The sequence below is a fragment of the Macaca mulatta genome, chromosome 11 (assembly GCF_049350105.2).
Source record: "Macaca mulatta isolate MMU2019108-1 chromosome 11, T2T-MMU8v2.0, whole genome shotgun sequence".
NCBI classification, from domain to species: domain Eukaryota; kingdom Metazoa; phylum Chordata; class Mammalia; order Primates; family Cercopithecidae; genus Macaca; species Macaca mulatta.
In genome coordinates this window covers 126,797,310-126,811,285 of record NC_133416.1, presented here as the reverse complement: position 1 = coordinate 126,811,285, position 13,976 = coordinate 126,797,310, and the positions used below count along the sequence as shown (strand labels likewise).

The following is a 13,976-nucleotide window of genomic DNA, read 5'->3' as shown; positions in this document are numbered from 1 at the left end:
TGAATAACCTACTTGGTCTAATCTACCTTAGGTCTAACCTAAGGAGATGGTTCAGATGTGATCAGGTCTTAAGGCAGGTGGATCTCTTTTAAAAGAAATCCCTCACCCCTTGCTGTATGTGTGCTCATTGTGGAAAATTTTGAAGATGAAATTGATCATCCATTATATATTTTGGGCTTCTCATACTGCTTTATATTCTAGAATATACATTTATTATATTGATTCCTGTCTCCTTGTTTAGAATCAAGTCTCGTTGAGGAGAAGAGGAAACTTGTCTGAGTTATTCAGTATTCAGATTGCTAGAATACTGCCTAACTCATAGTAGGTGCTCAATAACTATCATTTGAAAGACTGAATGAGTAATTGGATGAATGAACAACTACAACTGAACATCATCCTTACTAGGCTGTGGTTTGTTTGACTGATTTTAATGTTACTATGGAGGGCAATTACTTCCCCCATAATAATGACAGAAATTCCATCATTAGATTTGTGGGCTGAATCTTACTGTGGGAGGACCAGCATTAATTTCCTTCCGTAATACCTTTATGTGAATTAGTTCGTAACATGCTTTCCTCCTCCCCCCAACTTCCCTCCCACAGAGGGAAGAGGGTTTACAGAAGACCCTTTTCCCCCTTTCATAAGAGGATCCCTCTTATATGACTCATGTATTTTCAGGGCCAGACATTGCTTGTGAGAAAGTGATGTTCTGGGATGTGAGGTGGCGTAGAAGTTCCCACAGCTCTGCAAAGACTCCAGCGACCTGCTTGTAAGTTGCTGTTTTGCATTATAAAACTCATGGAGGAGATTCTGTGTACATTTTTTACTTTCTCATCTTAGTCTTAGATCTTAGTGTATTCACCCTGCTAGGATGGGGTTCGGGACACCACAGTTCAGTAGATTCCAATTCTATATTGCAAATGAGCATACAGACTGACGTTAGACAGGGGTTTGAATCCTAAATTCACCAGTTAACTGATGGTGTGAACTTTGACAAATGAATTTACCCCTCTGAGTCTCTGTTTCCTTGCTTGTGAAATGGGGGTTAATATGTACCTTTCAGGATTATTTTGTTGGGAGGATAAAATAGACAATTTATGAAAATTGCTTATATAGTAACTGCCATCCAGTAATCACTCAATTCATGTTGCTTTTTTTGTTGCTACTTATCATCACCCTTGTGCTGTGGCACAGTGTTTCTAGGATATGCCTGCCTAGTTTTGCATTTTTTAGGGATTGCATTACTTGGGGGATGCAGTGATCACCCCATAGACCTTGGAATCTGTAGAAATTTTCAGGTTGATATGCCTCATCTGCCTGTCCCACAGGGCCTGGCAAGTCCGAATCAAACAGCAGGTAAATATGGAGAACACAATGGGTTGGATTATCTGTGATTTCAGAAACCAGGAGTTTTGGGCCTGATTGTGCTCTAGCTTTAGTGTGTCTGGGGGGTAGGGGATCCTACTGGTGGCCAATGACAGTTTTGGAGTAATGCCTCTCTATGCCTTGAAGGAGAGTGGAATCAGTTGTGATCTTGTAATAACAACACCCTGTCCTCTTCCAGGGACCATCTTATGTGGTTCTTAGGATATTTACCAGTGGTCTGCAATTTCTTCTGCATCTCCTTTTACTACAGATATGTGATGTCTCATTTTTGCTATGTCCTTTTGAAAATTAGAGACAAGGACAAAAGCACGGAACTTCTGGATACCTCTTTCTTCTTGGCGCCTACAAGGTTGTATGAGAAAGAGAGAGAAGAATAAGATTCCCTCCTCTTATAACCACCCTAGCTGACCTTTGAGATCTGACTTAAATACTTTTTCCTTCATGAGGCTTTTCTTAACCCTGTCAGCTAGTCTTTTTTTTTTTTTTTTTTTTTTTTTTTGAGACAGAGTCTCGCTCTGTCGCCCAGGCTGGAGTACAGTGGCCGGATCTCAGCTCACTGCAAGCTCCGCCTCCCGGGTTTACGCCATTCTCCTGCCTCAGCCTCCCGAGTAGCTGGGACCACAGGCGCCCGCCACCTCGCCCGGCTAGTTTTTTGTATTTTTTTTTTTTTTTTTAGTAGAGACGGGGTTTCACCGTGTTAGCCAGGATGGTCTCGATCTCCTGACCTCGTGATCCGCCCGTCTCGGCCTCCCAAAGTGCTGGGATTACAGGCCAGCTAGTCTTTAACTTAGGCTCTTGCTTTTGCCACAAGAGGATACAGCTCTCTCCAAGGTCCTGAAGCACTATTTTCCAGTTATTTTCCTAATAAACTTTTTATTAGCTTTCATTCTCTTCCTACTTCTGACTGTATTTACACAGCTTTTCAGTCTCTAAGATGGGGAATAATAATGATTCCTATTTGTCAGATGTGAGAATTAAATGATATAATGTGTGTCAAGTGTTGAGCTTCATGCCAGACATACTGTAGGTGTTAACTCGTGCTGTTTCCTCTCTTCCCCACTCCCCTTATCATTTTGTGCCTATGTTCTGTCTCTCCAATGAGACTTTATATGGTAAATATCACCATGTCACCCCACTGCATACAGCTTTCAATGGCTTTTCAGTTTGCTCAGAATAAGTTATTCTCCAAGACTCTAAATAATTCAGCCCTCACATTTTCTGGCTTTATCCCCATCCTTTCCATCCCTTCTCTTCCAGAATTTTATCCTTTGGGTCATGATCAAAGTCTCTGAGATAAAGCTCAACCTCCACAGCTGGGCTATCACAGCCTTTTATAATCTGGCTTGTCTAGCTCTCTGATAACCTTGCAAACACCCTATGCCCCAGCCACACCTGACTACTAGCAGTTCCCTGGTTGTCTGTGCCCCTCTGACTTCTGAGACCTAGCTGTTGCTTTTCCTTGAAACTCCCTTCCACCCTACTTTTCCAGCATGACTTTTTAAAAATTTGTTTTAGATTTGGGGCTACATGTGAAGATTTGTTACACAGATAAACATGTGTCACGGGGGTTTATTGTACATATTACTACATCACCCAGGTATTAAGCTCTGTACCCAATAGTTATATTTTCTGCTCTTCCCCCTCCTCCCACCATACCCCCTCAAAGTAGACTCCAGTGTCTGTTGTTTCCTCCTTTGTGTTCATAAATTCTTATCATTTAGCTCCCACTTATAAGTGAGAACATGTGGTATTTGGTTTTCTGTTCCTGCGTTAGTTTGCTAGGATCATAGCCTTCAGCTCCATCTATGTTCCCAAAAAATACATGATCTCATTCTTTTTTATGGCTGCATAATATTCCGTGGTGTATATGTACCACTTTTTTTATCCAGTCTGTCATTGATGGGCATTTAGATTGATTCTGTGTCCTTGCTATTGTCAATAGTGCTGCAGTGAACATTCACATGCATGTGTCTTTATGGTAGAATGATTTATGTTCCTTTGGATAGTATATACCCAGTAATGGGATTGCTGGATTAAATGGTAGTTCTGTTTTAGCTCTTTGAGGAATAGCCATACTGCTTTCCACAATGGTTGAACTAATTTACACTCCCACTAACAGCGTATAAGGATTCCTTTTTCTCCACGACCTCGCCAACATCTGTTATTTTTTGACTTTTTACTAACAGTCATTCTGACTGTTGTGAGATGGTATCTCCTTGTAGTTTTAATTTGCATTTCTCTAATGATCAGTGATGTTGAGCTTTTAAAAATATGCTTCTTGGCCACATGTATGTCTTCTTTTAAGAAAGTGTTTGTTCATATCCTTTGCCCACTTTTCAATGGGTTGTTTTTCTCTTGTAAATTTCTTTAAGTTCCTTACAGATGCTGGGTATTAGACCTTTGTCAGATGCATAGTTTGCAAATATTTTCTCCCATTCTGTGGGTTGTCAGTTTACTCTGTTGATAGCGTCTTTTGCTGGATGGAAGCTCTTAAGTTCAATTAGATTCCATTTGTCAATTTTTGCTTTTGTTGCAATTGCTTTTGGTGTCTTTGTCATAAAATCTTGCCCATTCCTAGGTCTGGGATGGTATTGCCTAAGTTGTTTTCCATGGACTTTTTAGTTTTGGGTTTTACATTTAAGTCTTTAATCCATCTTGAGTTGATTTTTCTGTATGGTGTAAGGGAGAGGTCCAGCTTCAACCTTCTGCATCTGGCTAGCCAGTTATCCCAGCACCATTTACCGAATAGAGAGTCTTTTCTCCATTGCTTGTTTTTGTCACCTTTGTCAAAGATCAGATGGTCACAGATGTGCAGCCTTACTCTGGGCTCTCTATTCTGTTCTATCAGTCTATGTGCCTGTTTTTGTACCAGTACCATGCTGTTTTGGTCACTGTTACCTTGTAGTATAGTTTGAGGTCAGGTGATGTGATTCCTCCAGTTTTGTTCTTTTTGCTTAAGATTGCCTTGGTTATTCAGGCTCTTTTTTGGTTCCATATAATTTGTAAAATAATTTTTTTCTAGTTCTGTGAAGAATGTCTTTCTGGTAGTTTGATAGGAATATAATTGAATCTATAAATTGCTTTGGGCAGTATAGCCATTTTAGTGATATTGATTCTTCCTACTCATGAGCATGGGATGTTTTTCTATTTGTTTGTGTCTTCTCTGATTTCTTTGAGCTGTGTTTTGTAATGCTTATTGTAGAAATCTTGCTCTTCCCTGACTAGCTGTATTCCTAGGTATTTTTTGTGGCAGTTGTGGGTGAAATTGCCTTTCTGATTTGGCCCTCAGTTTGGTTGTTATTGGTGTATTGGGATGCTAGTGATTTTTGTACATTGATTTTGTATCCTGAAACTTGTTTGTCAGCTGAATGAGCTTTTGGGCTGATACTATGGAGATTTCTAGATATAGAATCATGTCATCTGCAAGCAGAGATAGTTTGACTTCCTCTCTTCCTATTTGGATGCGCTTTATTTCTTTTTCTTGCCTGATTGCTCTGGCTAAGACTTCCAATACTACAATAAATGGAAGTGGTGGGAGAGGACATCCTTGTCTTGTGCTGGTTGTCAAGAGGAATGCTTCCAGCTTTTGCTCATTCAGTATGATGTTGGCTATGGGTTTGTCATAGATGGCTCTTATTATTTTGAGGTATGTTCCCTCAATACCTAGTTGATTGAGAGCTTTTAACATGAAGCGATGTTGAATTTTATCAAAAGCCTTTTCTACATCTGTTGAGATAATCATGTGGTTTTTGTCTTTAGTTCTCTTTATATGATAAATCATATTTATTAATTTTTGTATGTTGAACCAACCTCATATCCCAGGTACAAAGCCTACTTGATCGTGGTGGATTAGCTTTTTGATATGCTGCTGGATTTGGTTTGCAAGTATTTTGCTGATAATTTTTGCATTGATGTTCGTCAAAAATATTGGCTTGAAGTTTTCTTTTTTTGTGGTGTCTCTGCCAGGTTTTGGAATTAAGATGATATGGCCTCATAGAATGAGTTGGGAAGAAGTCCCTTCTCCTCTATTTTTGGAATACTTTCTGTAGAAATGGTACCAGCTCTTGTTTTTACATCTGGTAGAACTTGGCTGTGAATCCATCAGGTCCTGGGCATTTTTTTGGTTGGTAGGCTATTTATTACTGATTCAATTGTAGAGTTTGATATTGATCTGTTCAGGGAATCAGTTTCTTCCTGGCTCAGTCTTGGGAGGGTGTATGTGTCCAGGAATTTATCTGTCTTTTCCAGGTTTTCTAGTTTGTGTGCATAGAGGTGTTTGTAGTAGTTTCTGATGGTTATTTTTATTTCTGTGGGGTCAGTAGTAACATTCCCTTCATCATTTCTAATTGTGTTTTTTGGATCTTCTCTGTTTTCTTCTTAATTAGTCCAGCTAGTGGCCTATTTATTTTATTATTCTTTTTCAAAAAATCAACTTCTGGATTTGTTTGTCTTTTGAATGGTTTTTCATGTCTTGATTCCCTTCAGTTCAGCTCTGATTTTTGTTATTTCTCATCTTCTGCTAGCTTTGGGGTTGGTTTGTTCTTGCTTTTCTAATTCTTTCAGTTGTGAAGTTAGGTTGTTAATTTGAGATCTTTATAACTTTTTGATGTGGGTATTTAGTGCTATGAGTTGCCCTCTTAATACTGCCTTAGCTGTGTCCCAGAGATTCTGGTATATTATATCTTTGTTCTCATTATTTTTTAAAAACTTCTTGATTTCTGCCTTAATTTCATTATTTACTCAAAAGCCATTCAGGAGCATGTTGTTTACTTTCCATGTAATTGTATAGTTTTGAGTGATATTCTTTGTGTTGACTTCTATTTTTATTGTGCTATGGTCTGAGAGTGTGTTTGGTATGATTTTGGTTCTTTTACATGTATTGAGGATTGTTTTATGTCCAATTATGTAGTCAATTTTAAGTATGTGCTATGTGGTGATAAGAAGAATGTATATTCTGTTGTTTTGGGGTGGAGACTTCTATAAAGGTCTGTCAGATCCATTTGTTCCAATGCTGAGTTTAGGTCCAGAATATCTTTGTTAATTTTTTGCCTCAATTATCTGTTTAATACTGTCAGTGGAGTGTTGAAGTCTCCCACTATTATTGAGTGGGAGTCTATATCTCTTTGTAGGTCTCTAAGAACTCGCTCTATAAATCTGGGTGCTCCTATGTTGGATGCATATATATTTATGATAGTTAGGTCTTCTTGCTGAATTTGAACCCTTTACAATTATGTAATGCCCTTCCCTTGTCTTTTATGATCTTTGCTTGTTTCAAATCTATTTTGTCTGAAATTAGGATGGCAATGCCTGCTTTTTTCTGTTTTCCATTTGCTTGGTAGGTTTTCCTTCATCCCTTTATTTTGAGCCTATAACTGTCATTATGCATGAGATGAGTCTCTTAAAGACAGCATACCGTTGGGTCTTGCTTTGTTATCCAGCTTGCCACTCTGTGAATTTTAAATGGCGCATTTAGCCCATTTACATTCAAGGTTAGTATTGATATGTGTGGATTTGATCCTGTCACTGTGCTATTAGCTGGTTATAATGCTGGCTTGTTTGTGTGGTTGCTTTACAGTGACACTGGTCTGTATGTTTAAGTGTCTTTTTATATTAGCTGATAGCAGTCTTTCCTTTCTATATTTAGTACTCCTTTCGAGATTTCTTGGAAGGCATGCTTGGTGGTGATTAAGTTCCTCAACATTTGCTTATCTGAAGAGGATCTTATTTCTCTTTCACGCAGGAAGCTTAGTTTGTCTGGATATGAAATTCTTGGTTGAATATTTTTTTCTTTAAGGATGTTAAATATAGTCCCCCAATCTCTTCTGGCTTATAGGGTTTCAGCTGAGAGGTCTGCTGTTAGCCTGATGGGGATCCCTTTTTTGGTGACCTGCCCTTTCTCTCTAGCTGCCCTTAACATTCTTCATTTTGACCTTGGAAAATCTGCTGATTATGTGTCTTGGGGATGACCTTCTTGTGTAGACTCTTGCAGGAGTTGTCTGTATTTCCTGAATTTGACTATTGGCTTCTCTAGCAAGGTTGGGGAAGTTTTCATGGATGACATCCTGAAATATATTTTCCAAGTTGTTCAGCATGACTCTTTGGGTTTGAATTCTAGCTTTACTACTTAGCCACTGGAGAACCTTTGATAAGAGGCATCTCTGAGCTCACTTTTATCATCTACAAAATAAGTCTAATGATAGCACCTACCTCATAGGATTGTTGTGAGCATTAAATGATACGTAAATACAAAGCTCTTACATCCATGACTGGTACATAGTAAGTGCCCTGGGAATACCATCTATGTTTATTAAACTGAAAATACTGTTTCCAGCTGTGTGTTGTGGCTCATGCTTGCAAACCCAGCATTTTGGGAAGCCAAGGTGACAGGACTGCTTAAGGCCAGGAGTTTGACACCAGCCTGGGCAACATAGCAAGACCCTATCTGTAAAAAAAATACCCCCAAACCAAAAAACAAAACCAAAAACCTTAGCACTTGAGGCTGCAGTAAGGTATGATCATGCCACTGAACTCCAGCCCGTGTAACAGAGCAAAACCCTGTCTCAAAAATAAAATAAAATAGCCGGGCGCGGTGGCTCACGCCTGTAATCCCAGCACTTTGGGAGGCCGAGGCGGGCGGATCACAAGGTCAGGAGATCGAGACCACGGTGAAACCCCGTCTCTACTAAAAATACAAAAAATTAGCCGGGCGCGGTTGTGGGTAGTCCCAGCTACTCGGGAGGCTGAGGCAGGAGAATGGCGTGAACCCGGGAGGCAGAGCTTGCAGTGAGCCGAGATCGCGCCACTGCACTCCAGCCTGGGCGACAGAGCGAGACTCCGTCTCAAAAAAAAAAAAAAAAAATAAAATAAAATAAAATAAATAAATAAAATAAAATAAAATGAAATGAAATAAAATAAAATAAAATGCTGTTTCCTCCAAGGAGATCTTTCTGAGGGCTGTCCTGGGCGAGGCGGGGCATCCCTTTTATGTTCCCTTAGCAGGCTGCTTCCTCCCACAACCTCCAGACCCCTGTGTGCTAATTTCCTGTTTGCTTTTCCATCTTCCCTACTGGACTGTTAGCTCCCAGAAGGAGAGGGCGAGGATTAGTCTTCTCCAAATCCTAGCCTCAGAGCATTCAGCCCATCAGTGCTGTGAGAATGAGAGTGCAACGGGCCATAATGCAAACTTTGTTGTATAGATACATTTATTGGGGTGGATGGTCTCTGGAGTCAAGGGGTAAGCTAGAAAGGGAAGAAATTATTGGGTTGTCAGAACAGAGAACAAAAACTTTCAATAGCTTTCTGGTGCTCTTAAAATCAAATCCCACATCGTAACTCTGGCATTTGTGGCTTGCATGATGCAGCCCTCATCTACCACTTGTCCATCCTCTTCAAATTCTCCATGTCCCTTCTGCACTTGGGCCTTTGCATGCACTTTTCCTTCTACCTGGAATGTAATTCCACCTTCTCATCACACTGCCGGCTCTTCCTTATCCTTCAGGACTCATCTGAAAGTTACCTCCTCGGAGAGGTCTTCCCAGATTTCCCAATCTAGATTAGGTACCTATCCTGTCTATATCTCTCTCGTAGCACCCTGTTCTCTTACGGTAGGACAATGATTATAATTTGTACCTACATATTTATGATACAGTTATTTTGTTTCTGCCCATATTTTCCAGAAGACTGTGAGCTCCCTGAGGACAGAGAGCAAGCTCTTCTTTGTGATATAACCCCAGCACCTGGCATCTGGCAGGCATATAGTAGGTACCCAGTGAATGCCCTTCAAATGAATGGATATATGTGTGCCCTTACTTCATGAGGATTTCCATCTTGTCCTGCAGGCAGAAGCCAGCCTCCTGGGCTACGCTGTAAAACTTGGCCCTCATGCTGTTACACACCCCACTCTTGTACTGGATGTTGATGTCATAATTAGTGCGGCTGTGGACACAGATAAGAAGGGCTTGGGGAATGGAGCCCAGGGATGTCCCCTAGTAACCTGGGTCCCACTCTGGCTCCCTTGGCCCCAAGGTGCTCTGCATGTAGGACTCCCTGTAGCCACCTGGGTTCTCTGCCCTCACCTGGAGACTTCCTAAGCATCCCCCTGGATGTAGGAAGGACAGATCCTCCCAATAGCATCAGGATGGTGGTTCAGACCCTATTAAATGAGCCCACGGTGAGACAGCTGGTCACTGGAGCCCAGCGAATGTTAAGGATGGGAGATGGAATTTGGAGCTGGGAGATTCAGGCTCAAAGTCCAGCTCCACCACTTCTTAGCTGTGTGGCCTCAGGCAAGACATTTCACGTGGCCAGGTTTCTGCCTGCTCCTTTGTAAGATGGGATAATGCCCCTGCCTTATAGGATCGGTTTTGAGGAACAAGGAAGGTAATGAAGGCAGAATGCTTTTCGTGGTGCCTGGCACAGCGGAAGAGTTTCTTGCCATTGTCTGCATTGTTGCTCAGCTTCTTGACTATGAGTCCCTAAACCTGGGGGATCCCTTGTCCTTCAGCATCGTCTATGGCTTTAGGGAGTCTGGTCTGCATTGGGTCATTTCCACACCCCTGGAATATAGAGGGTGTGGTCACCACGTTCCCTGTTGTGTGGCTCCTTCCATTGCCCTCCTGGCTTACTTTTTAGACTTCTTCTGGACTGGTTGGATGTGGCTTTCTGCACTTGTACTGCTGGATCTCTCACTGAAACACAAAAGGATGGTTTCAAGTTGCTCAGAGTCTGCTTTTCAAGAAAATGGTGTCCCCAGGGCTCCATGGCACTTGCCAGCTTCCAGGATTCAGGCAAGGGAGGTGGTGCTAATCAAGGCACCAGTCACAGAACTCTATGAATTTCTTCCCACCTCTTGGCCTTTCCTCCCACCATATCCCTGCCTGGAGGGTCCTCTTTGTTTATTTTCTACCAACTTAAATCCTATCCTGCCTTATGGTCCGCAACAAGTCCTACAGTCCTATCTGAACTCTCCTGTCTAATTTTGACCTTCCGCCTCTGCATATTGTCAGGATTATGTCTTTTCTGGATCTCAGTTTCATTTGTGTAAAACTGTTCTTTTGTCTGGAGGGTGAATTGGCTTAAGACCTTTCCATACTCCTCTCCATACCCAACACTTAACACTGGGCCAGGTGCAGATTTAGTGAAGCCCAACACCCATTTTACCCCTTGTCAGTCTGTGAGCAAGCAGCTCCCTTCTGGATGGTCAGTTTCCTCATCTGTGACCCATCAACTCATCAGGCCAGCCAACCCTTTCTAGGTGTGGATGATTGAATCCTCATATGGATACACCCTCCTGTGACTCTGCCTGGGCAAGCTTCCTAGAGGGGGATGAGGAGCCCCTACCCCTGCCCACCACCCCCGCTCACGCCTTTCTCCAGGATCCTTGTTTAGGGACTTGGGCTTTCAGCACCATTGTCTAGCACCTTTGCGCTGACCGTGTTTCCCCTTCTTTCTTCCAAATGCTTGGAAAACTGTCTGACCACTTTATCTGTGTGGCTCTGGGGGAGGGGGTAGTAAGACTGTTTTCCTTATTAATAGGATGTGTGGGTAACCTTTTGCTTCTAGTCCTGTGGCATTTGGGACTTCTTTTTCCAGACCCCTCCCCATAGAAAAGGTCTTGGCCTTTGCTGGTTTCCCCAGAAGCTCACAGGACTAGATGTGGAGGTCTTAGGCCTAGTGGGCAAATCCTCATCCTACTTGGGTAAGAAGCAGGCCCCCATTAACAATATCCAGAAAGCCTTGATTTTGGATTCCAACCAGCTGCCCTAATCCCTGCAGATGAATTCTTTGAGGGAGCGTGGTGGCCCTGACCTTCCTCCTATAGATGACTCTCTTCTTTTCAAGAGCTTTGACAGTGATTGAGGGAGGAGGTGGGAGGTAAGGAAGGTGGTGTTATTAGTGATAAGCAAGAGACAGAAATAAGCAGCAAAAGACGCTTCTGCCTGTCTCACTCTGCGCCCCCCACCTGGCCCTCTTTGAGTTTAAGCTGCACTGGTCTTTGCTTGGTGCTCCTGAGCTTCCTCCCGCCCCAGGACCTTTGCACATGCTATTGCCCCTGCTTGGAACAGCATTCCCACCTTTTCCACCTCCTAGTCTAGTCAATTCTCCTTTGTCCTTAAGTTCTCAGCTTAAACATCGGACTCAGTGTTGGTTAGCACCCAGTACCCCTACTTCTTTTTCAGAACACTTCACAGTCATGATGTTATGGCTAGCTGTAGGATTTTCTGAGAAATGTTTGACTCTCCCATTAGATCAGCAGTTATTAAGCCTGGGTAGAATTCAAGGGGTCCATGAATGCAGATGGGAAAAAAGTTGCATCTTTAGTTGAACTAACCTTCAACCAAAATGGAAATTGCAGGTATTTGCCTATCACATTACAATTGTGAGAGATAGTTTGAAAAATCATTTATACTCAACACTGATCCAAAATTACAGGAGTTGAGTTTTGTTATATAATGCATTGTGAAAGACACACATAGATTACCATATTCCAAATTTGATTGTAATATAGCAATCTAGATTACTATAAATTTCTTAGTGATCTTTTGTAATGTATAGTATGCATTTAAAAACATCTTTCTTAAAGGAGTCCATAGGTTTTCTCAGACTTCCAAGGAGTCTATGGCATAAAAGGTTATAACCCCAGCCCAGACACAGAGATCCACGAGGGCAGGCTGGGTTTGTTTGTGTTTGTTTCATTTGCTGCTGAATCCCCCAAACCTAGCACAGTTACTGGCACAGATGGGGAATCTAAGAATGTTCTCTAAATGGGTAGGGCTCATGCCTGTAATTCCAGCACTTTAGGAGGCTGAGGGAGGCAGATCACTTGAGGTCAGGAGCTCAAGACCAGCCTGGCCAACATGGTGAAACCCCTCTCTACTAAAAATACAAAATTAGCAGGGCATAGTGGTGCGTGCCTGTAATCCCAGCTACTCGGGAGGCTGAGGAAGGAGAATCACTTGAACCCAGGAGGTGGAGATTGCAGTCAGCCGAGATCACACCACTGCACTCCAGCCTGGGTGACAGAGCAAGACTCCATCTTGAAAAAAAAAAAAAAGAGAATATTCTCTAAATGAACAAATAAATTGGGGGAAGATCTCCACCTCCCCCATTATAAATTACCCAAGTAAAGAGAAAGAGACATAGTCTTGTACCACGTCCTCCCTACCTCACTTCTCCATGACTAGAAGATTTTAACTTGATGGTATATAATTGTTGGGGAGAAATACCTGAATTCTCACCGCTGGCCCTGCAGTATAGGAGCTTGTTTCTAATGAGGTCATAAGAAGGAAAAAGTTCCCTCTTCCCTGTGCCACTTTCCATGGTCTGGGGAGGAGCGTCCCTGCAGTGGCCCCTGTAACTGTGGGCTGCCTTCCAAGGCACCTGCTGCAGGCTCCAGGCTTTCCTACCTTGATTTGTGGGTGGTCTGCATTTCCTTATAAGCAGAATTACTCTTGTTTTGTTTCAGCACTGACAAGAGGCTGCAAGGCAAAACGAGTCCTTTAACAAGCCGCTGAATTCATGAAGCTTTTGTGCAGTAACTACGTGTGGGAGGAGGGGAATTCTCTTTCTAGAGCAAGAATCTTCAGCCTCTACTGAGCCTAGCACTCACCTGGAGAGTTTGCTAAGAATACAGATTCCTTGGCCACGTTTTCTGGGACTTGAATCATTGGCCTGGACGGGGGCCCCAGAAGGTGCATTTAGATCACACACCCAGGTACACACACACACCCTCTCCTAAAATTCCCCACCATACAGAAAATACTGTGAAATAATGCCCACCTGAAGTGCTTGTTAAAAAAATATAGCTACTGGCCAGGTATGGTGGTTCATGCCTGTAATCCCAGCACTTTGGGAGGCCAAGGCGAGCGGATCACTTGAGGTCAGGAGTTCCAGACCAGCCTGGCCAACATTGCAAAACCCCGTCTCTACTAAAAACACAAAAATTAGCTGAGCATGGTGGTGCATGCCTGTAATCCCAGCTACTTGGGAGGCTGAGGTAGGAGAATCGCTTGAACCAGGGAGGCGGAGGTTGCAGTGAGCCGAGATCATACCACTGCATACACACACACACACACACACACACACACACACACACATACACACACACACACACATATCTTATTACCTCTGGATATTCTGATTCAGTGGGTTCTGGGATGAGGAAGGATAGAAATCTGTATTTTTCACAAGTAACCCAACTGCTTCTGATCTTCAGGGACACTACTATAAGATTTTAAGGAAAGGCTGTATTTTTAGATGACTGGGGGCAGCCCAGCCTGGAGGCTGGGGGCTGGATATACTGGCTTGTGGGGATTTCTGAAAGCCCCACAGTTCGATATCAGCCTTGATGGGAGCAGATTTGGGATCTCAAGTGAGACAGGAATCCAGCTTCTAAAGTGAGGGGCAAAAGAGAATCTGCAGCTTTTCCTAACCGTCTCTCTGTAGCTCTGTATTGAAGCTTCAATATCTGCTGCCTTAGCAAAAGATTAGGGAGATTTTTTTCCCAGAGGAATTAATGAGGAAGGGAAACTTCAACACATTCTTGCTCTGTAACCATGGTTATTTATCATTAAATTGAAAGCAGAGGCCAT

The 13,976-nt window shown here is 42.5% G+C and overlaps 1 protein-coding gene and 1 long non-coding RNA gene across 4 annotated transcripts in view; one reads left to right on the top strand and one right to left on the bottom strand.

Annotated features, from left to right (window-relative positions):
- Positions 1–13,976, bottom strand: part of CCDC60 (coiled-coil domain containing 60) — a 205,132-nt gene that overhangs the window by 11,241 nt on the left and 179,915 nt on the right. Inside the window, exons 9-12 of the mRNA XM_028829958.2 lie at positions 12,792–12,863; positions 10,011–10,073; positions 9,196–9,321; positions 1,597–1,728 (exon numbers count right to left, since the gene is read on the bottom strand). Of these exons, the coding sequence (XP_028685791.2) occupies positions 1,597–1,728; positions 9,196–9,321; positions 10,011–10,073; positions 12,792–12,863 (393 nt within the window). The remainder of the gene's footprint in view (positions 1–1,596; positions 1,729–9,195; positions 9,322–10,010; positions 10,074–12,791; positions 12,864–13,976) is intronic.
- The window catches only part of LOC107001043 (uncharacterized), a 202,781-nt gene that overhangs the window by 71,537 nt on the left and 117,268 nt on the right, over positions 1–13,976 (top strand). The gene's annotated exons all lie outside the window — the stretch shown is intronic.